Source organism: Rana temporaria, chromosome 13, assembly GCF_905171775.1.
Source record: "Rana temporaria chromosome 13, aRanTem1.1, whole genome shotgun sequence".
Classification (NCBI taxonomy): Eukaryota; Metazoa; Chordata; class Amphibia; order Anura; family Ranidae; genus Rana; species Rana temporaria.
The window spans coordinates 23,970,394-23,985,694 of record NC_053501.1 but is presented as its reverse complement, the minus strand read 5'-3'; the positions used below and the strand labels follow the sequence as shown (position 1 = coordinate 23,985,694).

Below are 15,301 nucleotides of genomic sequence, written 5' to 3'. Positions count from 1 at the left end.
ATGGAGAAGCTGTTTGAGGGCGGATTGCAGGCGCTCTGCAACAAATGCACAAAAAAGTTTTCTTCCTTACCTGGAAATCCTGCCACTGCTTTAATGTCAGCTTGCTGTGTGCACCCCTCCAGTTGCCCATTGGGCTGCCCATCTGGCTTATCAGATGGGCAGCCCAACAGCTACCTGAAAGAGCATGCATAGAAGGCTGACAGCAATGCTGTTCATTTCAAGGCGGAAGCTTAGCAATGTCCACTTACAATGGGATGTGCGGATACCGACAGGATCTCCAGGCAAGAAACTTTGTAACAGACTCGCAAAAACTGTTTCCTTAACCACTAGCCCACCCACAATGTGCTGCCGTTGGTGTAGGCAAAGCAGCGTACCCGTATGTTGCATGCGATATAGTTGGGAACATAATTAACCCATTGATCACCCTAGTTAACCCCTTCCCAGCCAGTGTCAGTAGTACAATGACAGTGTATAGTACGTATTATCACTGTATTAATGTTACTGGTGATGTCGGTGGCAGTTGGACATTTCCCACCCAGATTCAGATTACCCGTCGCACTATCGCAGTCCCATTATAAGTCGCTGATCACCATCCTTATCAGTATTAATAAAAATTACATTGTGTATATATACCATAGTTTTTAGCTGCTTTAACTTTCATGCAAACCAATCAATATACACTTATTGGGATTGTTTTTTTCTTATCAAAGACATGCAGCAGAGTACATTTTGGCCAAAATTTATTAAGGAATTTTTTATTTTTTTCGCTTTTTTATTGGATATGTTTTATAGCAGAAAGTAAAAAAAATGTCAAACTGTACGATCTTTTTTTTATTTATATTGAGAGGAAAAAAACAGTGGTGATCAAATACTTAAAAAAAAAAAAAAAAAAAAAAAAAAAAAAACTCTATTTGTGTGTGAAAAAAAAATATAAATTTGGTTTGGTGTACAGTGTTGCACGACTGAGCAATTGTCAGTTAAAGTAGCGCAGTGCTAAGTAGCAAAAATGGTCTGACAATGAAGGAGTAAAACCTTTTGGGAGCTCAAGTGGCTAAGAAAGCTATATATTTTAACAGCATGTTAATTGGTTAAAGATGATCGTGCCCCATTCAATTTTAAATACAGTTTGTTTTTTTTCAGAAATGTATCCATATATTGGGGTATGGAGCAGTAGGTATCTCAAAGGGTTAATAGCATTACAGATGAGGGGATTGGAGTGAGATGGAGACCCGGCTAGCAGTCTGGAGGGTATATTGTTCCTGCAGGGAGGGGTGGTTGCGTGCATAGAACAAAGGATACATTGGATGTCAGATGGCACAGCTCCAGTGGGCTCATTGAAATGCGGGATGTGACATTTACACACTACAATGAAGACAGGAGAAGCTAATAAATGACATGAGAACAGAAGGCTCTGGCTCCTCTCCTGTACTACTAAAGGACTCAATCTCTTTACTTAGCAACGTTGAGATGACAGTCCTGTGTGTCAAGTGATGCACTGACAGTCTGGTCTCTGAGGAAGATCATTGATATCTCTGAGTTTGAGGTGGTGTGCTGACAGCTCTGGGTTTTGACAGTCCTGGGTCTGCGATGGTGCCCTTGGCAGTCCTGGGTCTGCGATGGTGCCCTTGGCAGTCCTGGGTCTGCGGTGGTGCCCTTGGCAGTCCTGGGTCTGTGGTGGTGCCCTTGGCAGTCCTGGGTCTGAGGTGGTGCCCGTATATAGATGTATAGAGAGAGCGCACCCTGGGTGTGGAGTGGCGCACCGAGAGCCCTGGGTGTTGGGTGGCGCGCCTAGATCCCTGGGTGGGAGTTGGCACACTTGGAGAGTACAGACACTGTGAATTGGTAACATTGCTTTTTCTTGTACACTATCCAGATTTAGGGTATAATAAGAATTATTATAGAATATCACTGAGAAATACATTATATATTATGCCTAAAATGTTTTCAGTTAAAAATGTTTCTGATTAATTGTCTTTTCTTTTCTCTATGAATGCTCTCACCTGATGGAAACGCAGAAGGTAAAGAATTGCCAATAACGTGTCTCTTAGGCAGGCCATACACGGGTCGAATTCCGAACAAATTTTCTTTTCAAAGTCCGAAATTTTGTGCATTTTTTGATCCGATGGCGCCACCATTGATTTTCGAAATTTCGCCAACCAAACTTTCAATTTCACCTCATATAATTTTCGTGGCTGGGAATCTTCTTTTCTTTCCGGGAATTTTCTTTTCTTGCACATGTGCATTCCTTTTTCTATTACATTTCTCGCACGATTCTCCCATCATTGATTAGAAAATCGTTAATTTTTCAAAACATTTCCAACATGTCCGATTACTCAAATTTGTTTGCCGCACGAAAATCGGCTGTCGCTGTAGCCCACTAATGGCACGAAATTCAAATGAAAATTCTTTCGAAATTCGAGCCGTCTATGGCCTGCCTTACTGTCCAGCTTTCAGAGATCAGACAGTCTATAATTTTGTTCTGCTCTCTCTCTTTTGCACTCCAGGGAAAACTCTGCAGCTGTATTCACACAATCTAATAGGTTTATTTGAACAAGCCAAGAAGCCTGGTCTAGCAGGTCATATGCAAACGCATCGCTTTCCAGACAGGATATTACCCAGGTAAGCTACCCACTTTATCTCTTACCCATCTTTTAAATGTGTTGAAGTTTTTTTGTTAGCATGTAACTCATACCCTGCTGGAATACATTGCTGAACCCCCATCAAGCTGAAGAAAGCTGAACAAAAAATGTTTAAAAGTAACGTCAACAAAAAATTCTCAAATCTGAGCGTTCTAACTTGCCCGTATACAAAAAAATGAGCAGAACCGGTAAAATGTCGGTGATTCCCACTTGGATCATAAATGAATAGCTTGTAGCAGACCTGAAAATAAACCAGCACTTTACTTGAAAGAACCTCAACTAGTGCTGACTAAGTTGTTACTTTGCTGCAAAAGTGGAACTGATGTTCTTTGGTACGTTTACCTGGAGGAACCCATACAATGAGGGAAACTGAGTGCACTAACTAGCCCCAAGAGCAAAACATTCTGTTAACATACGGGAACACTGACATTGGAGCCGGCAGTCTCATTAGGAGATTCCAGCAACATTATCCATAGGGCAGATTACTCCATTTGAGATGGTGAGATCAGATATGCAGCAAGTTAAAATGGAAGTAAACCCGCCAGGGCAAATGCAAGATTTTGGGCCCAAGGAGCTTTCTGCAATAAAGCGAAGCTCCACCTAAAAGGGGATGCATCGCTTGTCTTCCCCCACTCCCCCCCCCCCCCTTCCACATTTGGCACCTTTCAGAGGGAGTGGGTACCTGGCTTTGACAGATGCACGCTCCCACTTCCAACTGATTGCGCATGCATAGTAGAGAACCGGCTGTGAAGCCACAAGGCTTCACTGCCAGCCAGTTTCCCTTACAAGAAATTAAAAATCGGCTGCATTGAAGACCCGGCTGGATACTGGACAGGTTATGTGTCCTAATATTAAAAGTCAGCAGCTAAGTTTGTAGCTGCTGACTTTTTATTTTTACTGAAGGAGGCTGGAGCTTCTCTTTTTAATGTGCAAGTAAGCATAATATATTTTCAAATTATGGCACACGCAAGTCAGGCATAGATAGATCAAATCTTGGCCGATTCAACAGGTACTAGTCAAGGTTGTACTTAAGTCAATCCACCAATCATTTTCAGTACGACCAGCCTGGTAGATTTTTAGCATGTGTAGCACCCTGGACTTAAGTCAGGGAGCTCCTCAAATTTACTTGACAAAAAGTAGTTATCTTGGTCGATTGAGATTTGATTTCTCCCTACGTTTGGCCTTGTTGCATTTTTCTCTTCTACCACTAGGTGGCCGGGTACTTGGTTGTACTAGATACGAGAAAAGCAACCCAAGGTCAGGTTTACGGGTAATCTCAGCCAATGGGCAGGGGTTTTCTTGAATCCCTTGCCCTGCTGGGAGAGCTTATATATTCGGGTGAGGTCAAGTGATCCATGTTCTGTGCCACCTGGATGGCTGTCTGGGTGAATGTGTGTCGTACACCCCAGGCTGCTATCCCAGAGACTGGGCCTATCCCAGGGTTTCTGAGGGCCCTATCTAGAAGTGAGAAAGCAGCGCAGGGTTGGAATTGCGGCTTGCAGTCCAACCAGAAGTGATGGTTCTGCTGGCCGGAGAACCTGTCAGTGGTCGGAGGTTGAAGGGAAGCTGTCACCACAAAGGGACCAATCGCCTTTACCAGGTACCACAGTGAGTAACTGAAGCAAGTACTGCAACCATATTCTCTCCGAAAGGGCACGGTGCAGAATCTGGAAACTTCAGGCAGGGACCCAACCAGCGGAGGTTTCTAAAATGTGTTGATTTTTTTTTTTTTATTATTATTACACAATTGACACACAGAAAACGTTACCTTTTTAAATGAAAACACTATCGCTTCTACTAGAGCAAGGATCCTCAAACTAAGGCCCTCCAACTGTTGCAGAACTACAAATCCCATGAGGCATTGCAAAACTCGAGATATTCAAAGACCTGACTAGGCATGGGAATTGTAGTTCCTGAACACCTGGAGGGCCATAGTTTGAAGACCCCTGTACTAGAGGAAGTGAGAGCATATCTCCCCAATGGGATCATACAAACCAAGCAAAACCTAACACTTCCAAACTCTGCTAAAAATAAAACGACCCAAGCTTACCTTGTTTACTTGTACCTACAGGTAAGGCTTGCCTATAAGTAGAGTAAATATCTCCTAAAACGTTACATTTTTGTGCAGTTTACTAGCGCTTTAAGGAAGTATGCATCATAATAGTAACATTCTGGCTTTTAGTAATATTTTAACTATGTAATTGGTTTTGTGTTTCCCCTTGCAGGAAGTTTTCACTCACTACAAAGATCCCAGAAACAAAGGGTTGCCACAAGTGCTGTATTGGTAAGTAACGACATATGAGGATGTTGTACAAGACTGAGAAGTTAGGGGAGTTTAAGCTGGCCATACATGAATTGAAATTCAGCCAGTTTATCAGGGACCGACTGAATTTAGATCCAGCTGTGTCCACTGTGGTTGGCCTACCGATTGACTTCTGTTTACCCGGTCTGTTGGTATTTTTTTTAATCAATCTGTACAGATTGTTTAAGCATTCAATAAAGTTGAAACTGTATTTAAACTCTTGTAACCGATTTTTGATTAGTCCCCGTAAAGTGACATTTTACTGACGCCTTATCTTTTTCTCCTTACAGTACGTAACCCATACACAGGGCACAAGTATTTGTGTGGGGCACTGCCCTCTGGTATTGTGCTATTACAGTGGTATGAGCCCATGCAGAAGTTCATGTTGATACGGGTTAGTAAATGCATGTTATTGTGAGTTTTTTAACCTATTTAATTGTCAGTGTGTTTAAACATTTATCAGTAAAACGTGCGATTTTTGCAGTGAGTGAGAAACTTATATAGCGCAACACATGCAAACTGAATCGCCCCCTCCCACGCAATGAATGTACATAAAAACTTTAAAGCGACTCGATCATCACCAAAACAAAAATAAAAAATAAATGATACGTGGAAGACTTCAATGCTGACTTGCACTTTTCTTATAGAGACATTGCTTATAAAGAATGTTCTGTATACAACACTTTCCCTAAATGTCTTTCCACTCTCTCCCTAAATGAGAGAGTGGCTCCACCCACTAGGAAACGGGAAACCCCAACTCCACCAAACTTTAAAGGGAGGTCTCACCCCACATCTCGTCAGTTTTTGTGTTTCCTCTAGCAAGGGATCACCTAGTGGGAGTCGGGGTCTCGAAGGTGCTGTCCTGAGAAGCCAGACTGCCTACCCCACCATATCATCTTTGCTTCCAGAGAGTCTGCCCCTCCCACGCCGCACCAAGTGTGGCTGGTAAGTGGGTTCTTTTTTTCCCCTTCAGCTCGGAGAGCTTGACTGTTCTGGGGGTCGCTCCTAGGCGGCGGCAGCCGTTCGCAGGATTCACAGCATGTCGGCACTACAGACCGCCACAATCTTTTTGGTGGTAGAGTAGAGACTCGGCCGGCCGGAAGTGAGGTATCCGGCAATTCCCAGAGGAACGTCATCAGGGTTTCTAGTCCCATATTTTCCTAGTAAAGAAACGGTCGGGTACCTTTCGTCTCATTCTCAACTTAAAATCTTTAAACAGGTCAGCCCAAAACAGGAGATTCCCCATGGACTCCATCTTTACGGTCAAAAATCTCTTAACCAATGGATGCTTCATGGCATCAATCAATTTAAGAGATGCATGCCTGCATGTGCCTATAGCCTCGGTATCAAAAGTTCCTCAGGCTGGCGATAAATATGGGGAGGGAGGTGCTGCCTCTACAGTTCAAGGCCCTCCCTTTTGGTCTTTCATCCGCCCCACAAATTTTTTCAAAGATAATGGCGTAAACTCCCGCTCCTCTCCATCGGCAGGGAATTGCGGTAAAATACCTTATCTGGACGACCTTCTCTTCTTTGCCCCTTCCAGAGAAAAATTGCCAGGGCTCACAGTCATTTGGAAACCTTGAGATGGATTGTGAACCTTCAAAAATCAAACTTCAATCCAGCTCGGCAAGTTTCTAGCTATCAAATAGAACAAAGAATTTTTCTCCCAGGAGAAAACAAAACCAAAGTCATGAAAAAAAGAAACACACTTAACTAGGTGGATGCAGCATCGGTCCCTCGCCACCTCTAAGACCGAAACCTGGGTGATCAAAGAGGGCTGATTGTGCAGTTCTTGGTCTTTGTTGAGCAGAGAGCTCCTCCGGCACTCACTAAAGCGCCGGGCTGTGGAGGGGGTAGGAGCAACTGGCTCAGGCTCCCAACAGCGTGCTGAGACTCTGCTGGTCAGGCATCTGGGTGGATCCTGATATTAACGTCGACTGGCTGAGTGACATCGGCCGACAGCGGGCTTTAGCTTGCTGTCTGCTGAATGAGTCACAGGAGTGCAAAACGTAGTGCATTTCTGTGATCCCTAGAAGAAGTAGGGCCAAAAAAAGCTTTGGCCCTTTTTCTTTAATATTTTATCTCTATTTTTAAATGCAAGTAGGATCATGTACTGCTTGTCATCTGCAGGTTCTTATGGTTTGTTTCTTGTCTTGCAGCACTTTGATTTCCCTCTTCCAAGCCCACTGAAGGTGTTTGAAATGCTGGTGATTCCAGAGCAAGAATACCCCATGGTGTGTGTGGCGGTCAGCAGAGGAATAGAATCCAACCAGGTTGTTCAGTTTGAGACCATTAACCTGAGCTCCGCCTCCTCCTGGTTTACAAAGATTGGAACAGGTACCCGCCTCTTCACTGACTTCAGAAGAATCTGTCGTGAAAACATAAAACTTTCATGGTTTTTAAAGGGTATCCAAATGTATAATATTGCAGCTTACCAGTTCTTAGATGTGGTGGCTGTAGTATTTTTCTTCACTTCATTGAAGAACACGGCCAGATAATTTTCAGGCTAAGAATATTTTCTCCAAGTATAGAGAAATACCTTTTGATCCTGCCAGTAAATTCCTTTGCAGCAATCTGAAATTTCAAACAATGTTATCAGCTTTCTTAGGTATCTTTTTTAATGTACAGAACACTTCCCCCTATGTAATTAAGATGAGGGGGCGGGGGGGTGTTTGTACTCCAAATCAGGAGAGGGCTCTAGTACATCATACATTTTAAAGCGTAGGTCCACTGCAAAAATCAAAAACCAGCAGCTACACATACTGCAGCTGCTGACTTTTAATAATAGGCACTTACCTGTCCTGGAGTCCAGCGATGTCGGGTGCATACCGCCACCATTGCGGGGTAAGGGAACTCGGCAGTGTAGCTTTACGCCAGGAACCCTACTGTGCATGCGCGAGGCTTCGAAGACAAAAGACCGGTATCCTGTCCCCCCTCCCTCCCGAAAGGTGCCAATTGTGGCACCGTAGAGGGGGAAGGAAACAAATGAGCAGAAGTTCCACTTTTGGGTGGAACTCCGCTTTAATTAAAATTTTTTCATTTTTTGCCAAATGAAACAAATCATTTTAATCTCTTGCACCCCAGCAGCATGGCCCCTTAAGCAGCCCATAGATTATTTTCTTTCCTTCCACCATGAGTGGAAGGAAAAATATTGCCTGTTTCACCCATCAACACAGTCAGTGTTGATGGGGGAATCAGTGTTGATGGCAGAGATGCTGTATTCTGCCGGCGGGGAGCCTTCCTGGGTAACAGAACACACTGAATAAGGCTAGCAGCCGCTGGTTGTACCCAGGTCAATCCAATCAGCCTGCACATAGATGGATCAAATCTTGGCCAGTCCCTGCTAAACCAGACGAGATTCGATCCATCTATGGTCGGCTTTAGAACAGCTGTTAGGACTGTGGAGGAACACTTGCAACTCCTGGGTATGGTTAGAATGTGATCTACTGCCTCTCTCCCATGAAATAGTAATAGGCTTCCCATGATTGACTTACCGCTGTGACGTGGGGTCATAAAAAGAAGTCCATAGCCCCTTGTAAGCTCTAATAAATCACTTTGGAGTGAGGAAAGAGGTAGGGAGGAGCAGCGGCAAAGGACAGGTTCACTTTAACACCTAATAATGTTATACTTGGGTGGCTATTGATCCATAATGTGTCCTTCTACACTGAATGAAGGATTACTATTACTATTTAATAATAGTTTATATACAGTAGCCTAGTCATATGCACTACATAGCACAGTTTTTCCTAATCTTTTCTTTTAAAGCCCCTAGAAAAACTGACATTCTCTAGCTCTCCACTTCTAAACCTGATGATTTTCTCAATGCTTATATCTCTCGGCAGAGGGTCACCAGATCGATTCGATACATGTGACGCAGCTGGAGAGAGACACCGTGCTGGTCTGCCTGGACCGTAAGTCATGCAGCCTTTGCTTCATCAGCTTGCTAATGTTTCTGCCTGATTTCGACTTTTTTTCGCTGCTGTACTTTATAATGTCCTATACTGGATCTGTTTTTAGGTTATGTGAAAATAGTAAACCTCCATGGAAGGCTAAAGTCTAGTCGAAAACTGGCCTCAGAGCTCAGCTTTGACTTCCACATCGAGTCAGTTGGTGAGTGTGTAAAATGGCGCCCTTCAGTGCGGTGTAATTTGCGGTCTATGCGTATAGTTTGGAACAAGTGGAGATTTTCTGGCACCTCCCTTAATGACATGTATGTTTTTGCAGTATGCCTGCAGGACAGTGTGCTGGCCTTCTGGAAGCATGGCATGCAAGGAAAGAACTTCAGATCCAATGAGGTGAGTTTAAGATGGATTCACACCTAAATTTGTGTGTTGGCATTGTGTAGCTTTCTTAAATTATTACTTTATCCTTAAATTGATTGCTTTATCCTTAAAAGAGAAGCATGCAGTTTTTTGTTTTGTTTTTCTGAATCGTACTTGCCTAGGAGGATGCAGCATCAGTCCCCTGACGGCTCCGTGAGCAGAAAGCTGGTGACTGTCAGTCACTGCTCTCTGGTCTGGGTTGTGCAGGGGGTGGAAGCGGCTGGCTCAGGTTCTCAGCAGGTCACTGAGAGGCTAAGCCAGCTGACGGTCCAGGCATCTGAGTGGATCCTAACTGTACAGTCGGAATCAATCCAGAGGCTGGACCGGCTGAGCGACGTCGGCTGACCAACTGAAAACGGGTGACTGGGAAGAATAAACTGCCCCCCCTGTGATCCATGGGAGAAGTGGGGCCCAAAAAGCTTTGGCCATACTTCTCCTTTAATCAAACTTCAGTTAACAGCGGCAATGCAAACTGCCCTAACAGACCTTTTTCTTGTTTTGCATATAATTCTGCTTGTACACAAACGTGTCTTCTTTATAAAGGATAAGGAACTTTTCAAGCAAAGTTTACCTACCCTTTTGCTCTCATCCCCTAAAGCAGTTGTAGCCCAACCTTCCCCTTTAAATCACTATATTTGGATCTCAGTCCTAGGCCCACTGTGATGTCTGCACTTGTGCAATTCAGCTCCGTTGACTTCTGTGGGGCTGATAGAAGCTTTGTAAAACGGTGCCATAGGCCCCAGAGCGAGATCCAGGTAAGTAAAGTGGTTTGATCAGGAAGGGTAAGCTACATCTGCTTTAGAGGGTGGGAGCAAAAGGGTAAGGAGACTTTGTGAGAAAGTTGGTCTTTAAAGTCGATCTTCATGAAAATATAAGACGCATATTATTCGGTTCTGTACATTAATATCTTATGAAATTTATTTTTGTAAATGCAAGCAGTATGAGTACATGAATTTGACTAGGTATCCACCTCTTGCAATCCCTGTACTAAAGAGCTCAGGCAGGGAGATAGATAGAAAAGCAGCAAAAGGAGCCAATCGGGTGTACAGCAGTGCCCGTGTGCTAACAAGAAACCTGCTGATATGAGGAAAGAGCAGAAAGAAGGGCTCATCAATCTGCTGGTTTTCCTTTTACTGTCCATTCATATCCTGGTGGCAACCTACCTGTATTACTTAGTGATTATAAAGGTAAAAGGTGTTTTACTTTAATGCGTGCTCAGCCTTAAGGTAAAAAAAAAAAAAAAAAAAAAAATCATCATGCTCTGCTCCCCTCAGCTTCACTTTAAATACTTACCTGGGCCTGATCTTGATTCAGCACTGTGCATGTCTGCAGCAGCACTGATCTCTCTCGCAGGAGGGTCGGCAGCCGTGGAAGCCATAATCTCCTGTGCTGACGTCAATCAACTTCCGTGAGCAAAGAATCGGGGGGACAGAGCTGAGCCACTGTGTATGTCAATGTATGTTAATAGACGTTCACAGTGTGGCTTGAGATTGAGTTGGCACGAGTGCCTCCATAGCTAGTAGCTTGCTATGGGGCCACCCAGAAGGCAAGAGAAGCCAGGAGTACTGCCTGGGGACCCCCCCAGAGGAGGCGAGGAATCGGATATGCTCTTTGCAAAACCATTGCTCAGAGTAGGCAAGTATGACGTCTGTTATTTTAGAAAAAAAAAATAAACCTTTAAAGCGGAGCTCCGTTGTTAAAAAAAAAAAAAAAAAAAAATTAAAAGCCAGCAGCTACAAATACTGCAGCTGCTGACTTTTAATAAAGGGATACTTACCTGTCCTGGAGTCCATCGACGTCGGCTGCAGAAGACGAGCAATCAATCGTCTCTCTGTTGCCCCCACCACCATCCTCGGAGAGGGAATCGGGCAGTAAAGCCGCAACGCTTCACTTCCTGATGATTCCCTACTGCGCCTGCGCGAGACGCGCTGCACCGTCCTCATTGGTCCCCTGCTGTGTTCTGGGAGCCGTGTGCTTCCCAGAACACAACGGGGGGAGAATGTGGCGCACTACCCTCACGTCCCCACAGTGTGTTCCCAGAAGTGGGTGCAAATACCTGTCTAAGGTGCCAAATGTGACTCCGGAGGGGGGAGGCTTCCGATTAGCGGAGGTGGAGCTCCGCTTTAAGTACACTTTAACTGCAAAAAATAAACATAAGTTCTCTCCTTTGTTTTAGGTTACGCAAGAGATTTCAGATGAATCAAGAGTGTTTCGCCTGCTGGGATCGGACAGGTAATATTCTAGAACCAAATATTAGAAGACCTGACTGTACAGTACTAGCATTTGTATTGGACTTGTGGACATTATTTTACACTGTGCCATCTTCCATTCCATAGAAACCATGAAAAAAAATGCTTTTCATTTTTGTGCTGTTTATTTAAAAGCAAACTTGGCTCTTTTTATTCCAAAAGCATACTTTGCCCACTGATTTTGGAATTACCAGAGCCAATTTATTTCAGAATTCAGTTAACACTCTAATAGCCCAAGTCAAACATTACAAACCAGCAGTTTAAGAACCTCGTAGCCCCTGAAAAGCATTGGTTTGCTTTCTTTGGACTTCACAGTTGTTTTTGTGTTAAATACTCTTATTCTTCACTTTCCAAAGTTCACTAAGGGGCCTTTGAGACCTCTTTGTGTTTAAAGAGGATCTTCAACCAGTTTGCAAAAAATAAAAAAGACACTTTCCTGTCCAGGGATCCATAAAGTCGAGGAGAAGGCAGCACAAATGCTTATCTTTCAACTTTATTCAAGCACTACAGCAATTGTAACATCGTAAACCCTAATGCGTTTCGGCCGAAGCCTTCCTCATAGCATACAAGGAAGGCTTTGGCCACAACGCGTTCGATTTTATGATGTTACAATGTTGCAATTGCTGTAGTGCTTGAAAAAAGTTGAAAGATAAAATGCATTCGTGTTGCTGGCTCCTTGACTTTATGGATTTACATTGGACGTGACAGCACTGATGCTCACCTCATATGTATCTCAACATTGCAGTAGAGCTTGGGTGAGTTTCCTGTGTATCTATTGGTCCAGGAATTCAGCGCTATCCTCGTGCAGTATGGTTCTTCAGTGTTTTTTGGGTCCCCATTGCTGGCATGTGTAGTGTGGGACGCCACCTGACTCCTTGCGGCTACACAGCCAGTTTCTCAGTGCGCATGGGTGGGCCGTGCTATGCGAATGTCCCGCAGCCTTTCGCGACCTGTGACTTGTCCCTAGAGGTTGTAGGAAGGGGGCAAGGGAACGCTTGGTGGCGATCTAACCGAAAGTGGGAGCAGGTACCTACAAAAACTAGGTATCCGGATACCTTTTTTCAGATACGTGGGGGTGCCCTTAAGAATGAATTGCAGCTCCACACGTCTGCAGAAGAGCATCACATGTTGGCTGTGGGTGGTAACGGGTGCGATTAACACGCTGACCACCCGCACAAGTGTGAACCTAGCCTTCAAACGTTGCACTGCTTCTAGCTATCACGGAAAAAAGGTGATTATGGTGCTGAGCAGGATGAAGTTCTTGATGGGAGTCCCGTATGTGGTTCCTTTGAATTTGAATAAAAGGTCACTGACAATAAAAAGAATGGCAGACACAGACAATGGCTGAAGAGCATTGGAGAACACTCCTGAATCTGTATAAAGAGAAAGGTATTGGAAGCGCCACCATCTAAGTGTAGATTGTTAGTAGTAAGTAAACCAAGGATAATTCTGAAATTTGCTAGTTTAAAAACGTGTGTATCCAGATGACAGAACTTCAGATCTTGGCAGGGTTGTGGCTGGATCTGGCTGTAGAAGCAGCTGGAATAATGGTGTCGGTCTCTTACACACGATCAAATTTCCATCGGACAAAGCCGTGGCATTTTGTCAGGGCGTTGGCCGTGAACTTGTTTTGCATACAAACGGCAAAACTTTGTTGGCTAACAAACAGAAACTACATGTTTTTTTCTGCTCTTTAGTGCCACCATTTGGGCAACTTCTGCTAATGTTGTCTTATGGTTCGCGTTGCTTCAGAGCATGCGTGTTTGTACTTTGGATTTTTTTTCCCAAGGACTTGTGTACACATGATCCGATAATCCGACATCACACATTTGTTGTTGGAAAATTTTAAAGCATGCTATTCCACATTTGTTGGAAATTCTGACAACAATTGTCTGATCGAGCGTACAAACTGTCAGATTTTCCGACAAAACCCTGTCATCACACAATTCCCGTCGGAAAATCTGATCGTGCCTTGAGCGGGAAGCAGATGTTCGGAAATGAGTCGGGGCTGGAGCCGAGACAGCGACGCAGGAGGATTCATGGAAGGCGTGGGGGCATGGTTACGCATTTCTGGGCAAAAAGGACTGCCCCCTTTGTCAAACAATCTGTTTGACAAACCTGCAGTCCTTGTTGCCCCAAAACATGTCCTCACACCTTCCACATCAATCTTTTGGAATCGCTGTCTCGGCTCCAGCCCTGGCTCGCTCCCGGACATCTGATTCCCCCGCTCCAGCCAGCTTATCGCTGCACAGTTTGCAGTTCCTCCCTCTGGATATACACATGCTTTTACATTTTCTAAAAAATTTGAGCGCAAATTTTTGAATTATGGAGGAAAGTAAACTTATTTTACTTGCTACTAGCAATCTACACTTAGATGGTGGCGCTTCCCATACGTTTCTCTTCTAGCTATCAAACCTGGCTGTTTACAGACGGTTCCTACTAACCAATCAGAGTGGTTCCCTCACGTGATCACAATTTAGATCTAGAGCAAGTTTTTACATTTTTTTTGATGAATGTAGAACGTAGCTAGACGTTTCAGTACTGAAGATCTTTCCTTGTCTCTCTCACAGGGTGGTGGTTTTGGAGAGCAGACCTACATCCAACCCGACGGCTCACAGCAACCTGTACATCTTGGCCGGCCACGAGAACAGCTACTAAACCAATCACAGACCAGTGTTTAACAAATATGACATAGGAATATAAATTCCATCATAAACGCCTTCTTTTTTGGACTCTTACAAGCTGACAGCAACTCAACCTGTATTTTATTGATGGTATCTGTATTATTTGGTAGGACTGTTTTTAACCCTTTTTGTGATGCTGGAAACAGCTGCACTTTTCACCACCGTGTGGTGTTGGTTTTTAATTGATTGCTTAAACGAAAAGCTGTGACATGCAGCCCTTTTATCATAAGTTGGGAGGGGGTGGGAGATGCAAAGCATTATGTTCTTATAGTGGAAAATAAGGGGTGCCTTCATTTTTTTTCTGTTACCTTTTGGCAGTAGCCCAGCTGGCTTTTGCTGTTTTGTTTAGTTGTTTTTTTTTTCTTTTTTCTTTTTTTTTTCTTCATTTGGCATGATCTGTTTCTCACCACAGTGCCACTTAATTGAGTAGATTTTACTTGGCAGGACATCGTAGAATTGTAAATTCTCACCCAGTGGCTGCAGCACCAAGCTTTGACCTTTTTTATAAGCTATTTCTTTCATTTTCGTTAATGGCTCGTTTAGCTTTAAAAAAAAAAAAAAACATGAAAACACCCAGTTTTTACTTAAGCAACATAAAAGGAAATTAAAGTATATTTAACCCCCAACTAAAAATGTTATATATTGCAGCCTATCGGTCCTAAGATGTGATGGCTGCATTTGTTTTCTTTTTTTTCAGGCTAAGTTCATTTTCTGAAAGAACAGAAAGAAATGTTGATTCTAATAGAAATCCAGTGTGCTTCTAATCTTCTGCACATTAAATGAAATTTTAAAGAATGTTATCAACTCTTAGGGCTCATGCACACGGGACGTTTAAAAACCGCCAGTGCTTCTGCCAGGAAAAAGCAGCGCTCTTCTCCCTCTTCTCTGTGCAGTGCTTCTAGGACTGATCAAAGTGTCTGATCTGCCCTGGAAGTCTTGCAAAAAGTAGAGGGAGAAGAGCAGAGATTTCAAATCCCCTGACTGCTGCATGGGCGCTGTCAGCTCATTAACCGCAGAGGCAGGTACAGCAGGGACTTAGGTTGGGGGTGTACAGTGTTCACCTTTTTTCCCTTTTTCATGAAAAGGTGAACTTACTCTTTAAAGC

At 43.7% G+C, this 15,301-nt stretch overlaps 1 protein-coding gene across 2 annotated transcripts in view; it reads left to right on the top strand.

The window, feature by feature from the left end:
• Window positions 1–14,758, top strand: part of MAP4K5 (mitogen-activated protein kinase kinase kinase kinase 5) — a 144,282-nt gene extending 129,524 nt beyond the window's left edge. For both annotated transcript variants that reach the window (XM_040333686.1, XM_040333685.1), the window contains exons 23-32: window positions 2,016–2,018; window positions 2,505–2,619; window positions 4,865–4,923; window positions 5,232–5,335; window positions 7,101–7,278; window positions 8,784–8,852; window positions 8,959–9,051; window positions 9,166–9,236; window positions 11,440–11,495; window positions 14,083–14,758. In XM_040333686.1, the coding sequence (XP_040189620.1) occupies window positions 2,016–2,018; window positions 2,505–2,619; window positions 4,865–4,923; window positions 5,232–5,335; window positions 7,101–7,278; window positions 8,784–8,852; window positions 8,959–9,051; window positions 9,166–9,236; window positions 11,440–11,495; window positions 14,083–14,170 (836 nt within the window). In that variant the 3' untranslated portion in view covers window positions 14,171–14,758. The remainder of the gene's footprint in view (window positions 1–2,015; window positions 2,019–2,504; window positions 2,620–4,864; window positions 4,924–5,231; window positions 5,336–7,100; window positions 7,279–8,783; window positions 8,853–8,958; window positions 9,052–9,165; window positions 9,237–11,439; window positions 11,496–14,082) is intronic.
• Window positions 14,759–15,301: the final 543 nt, after the last annotated feature.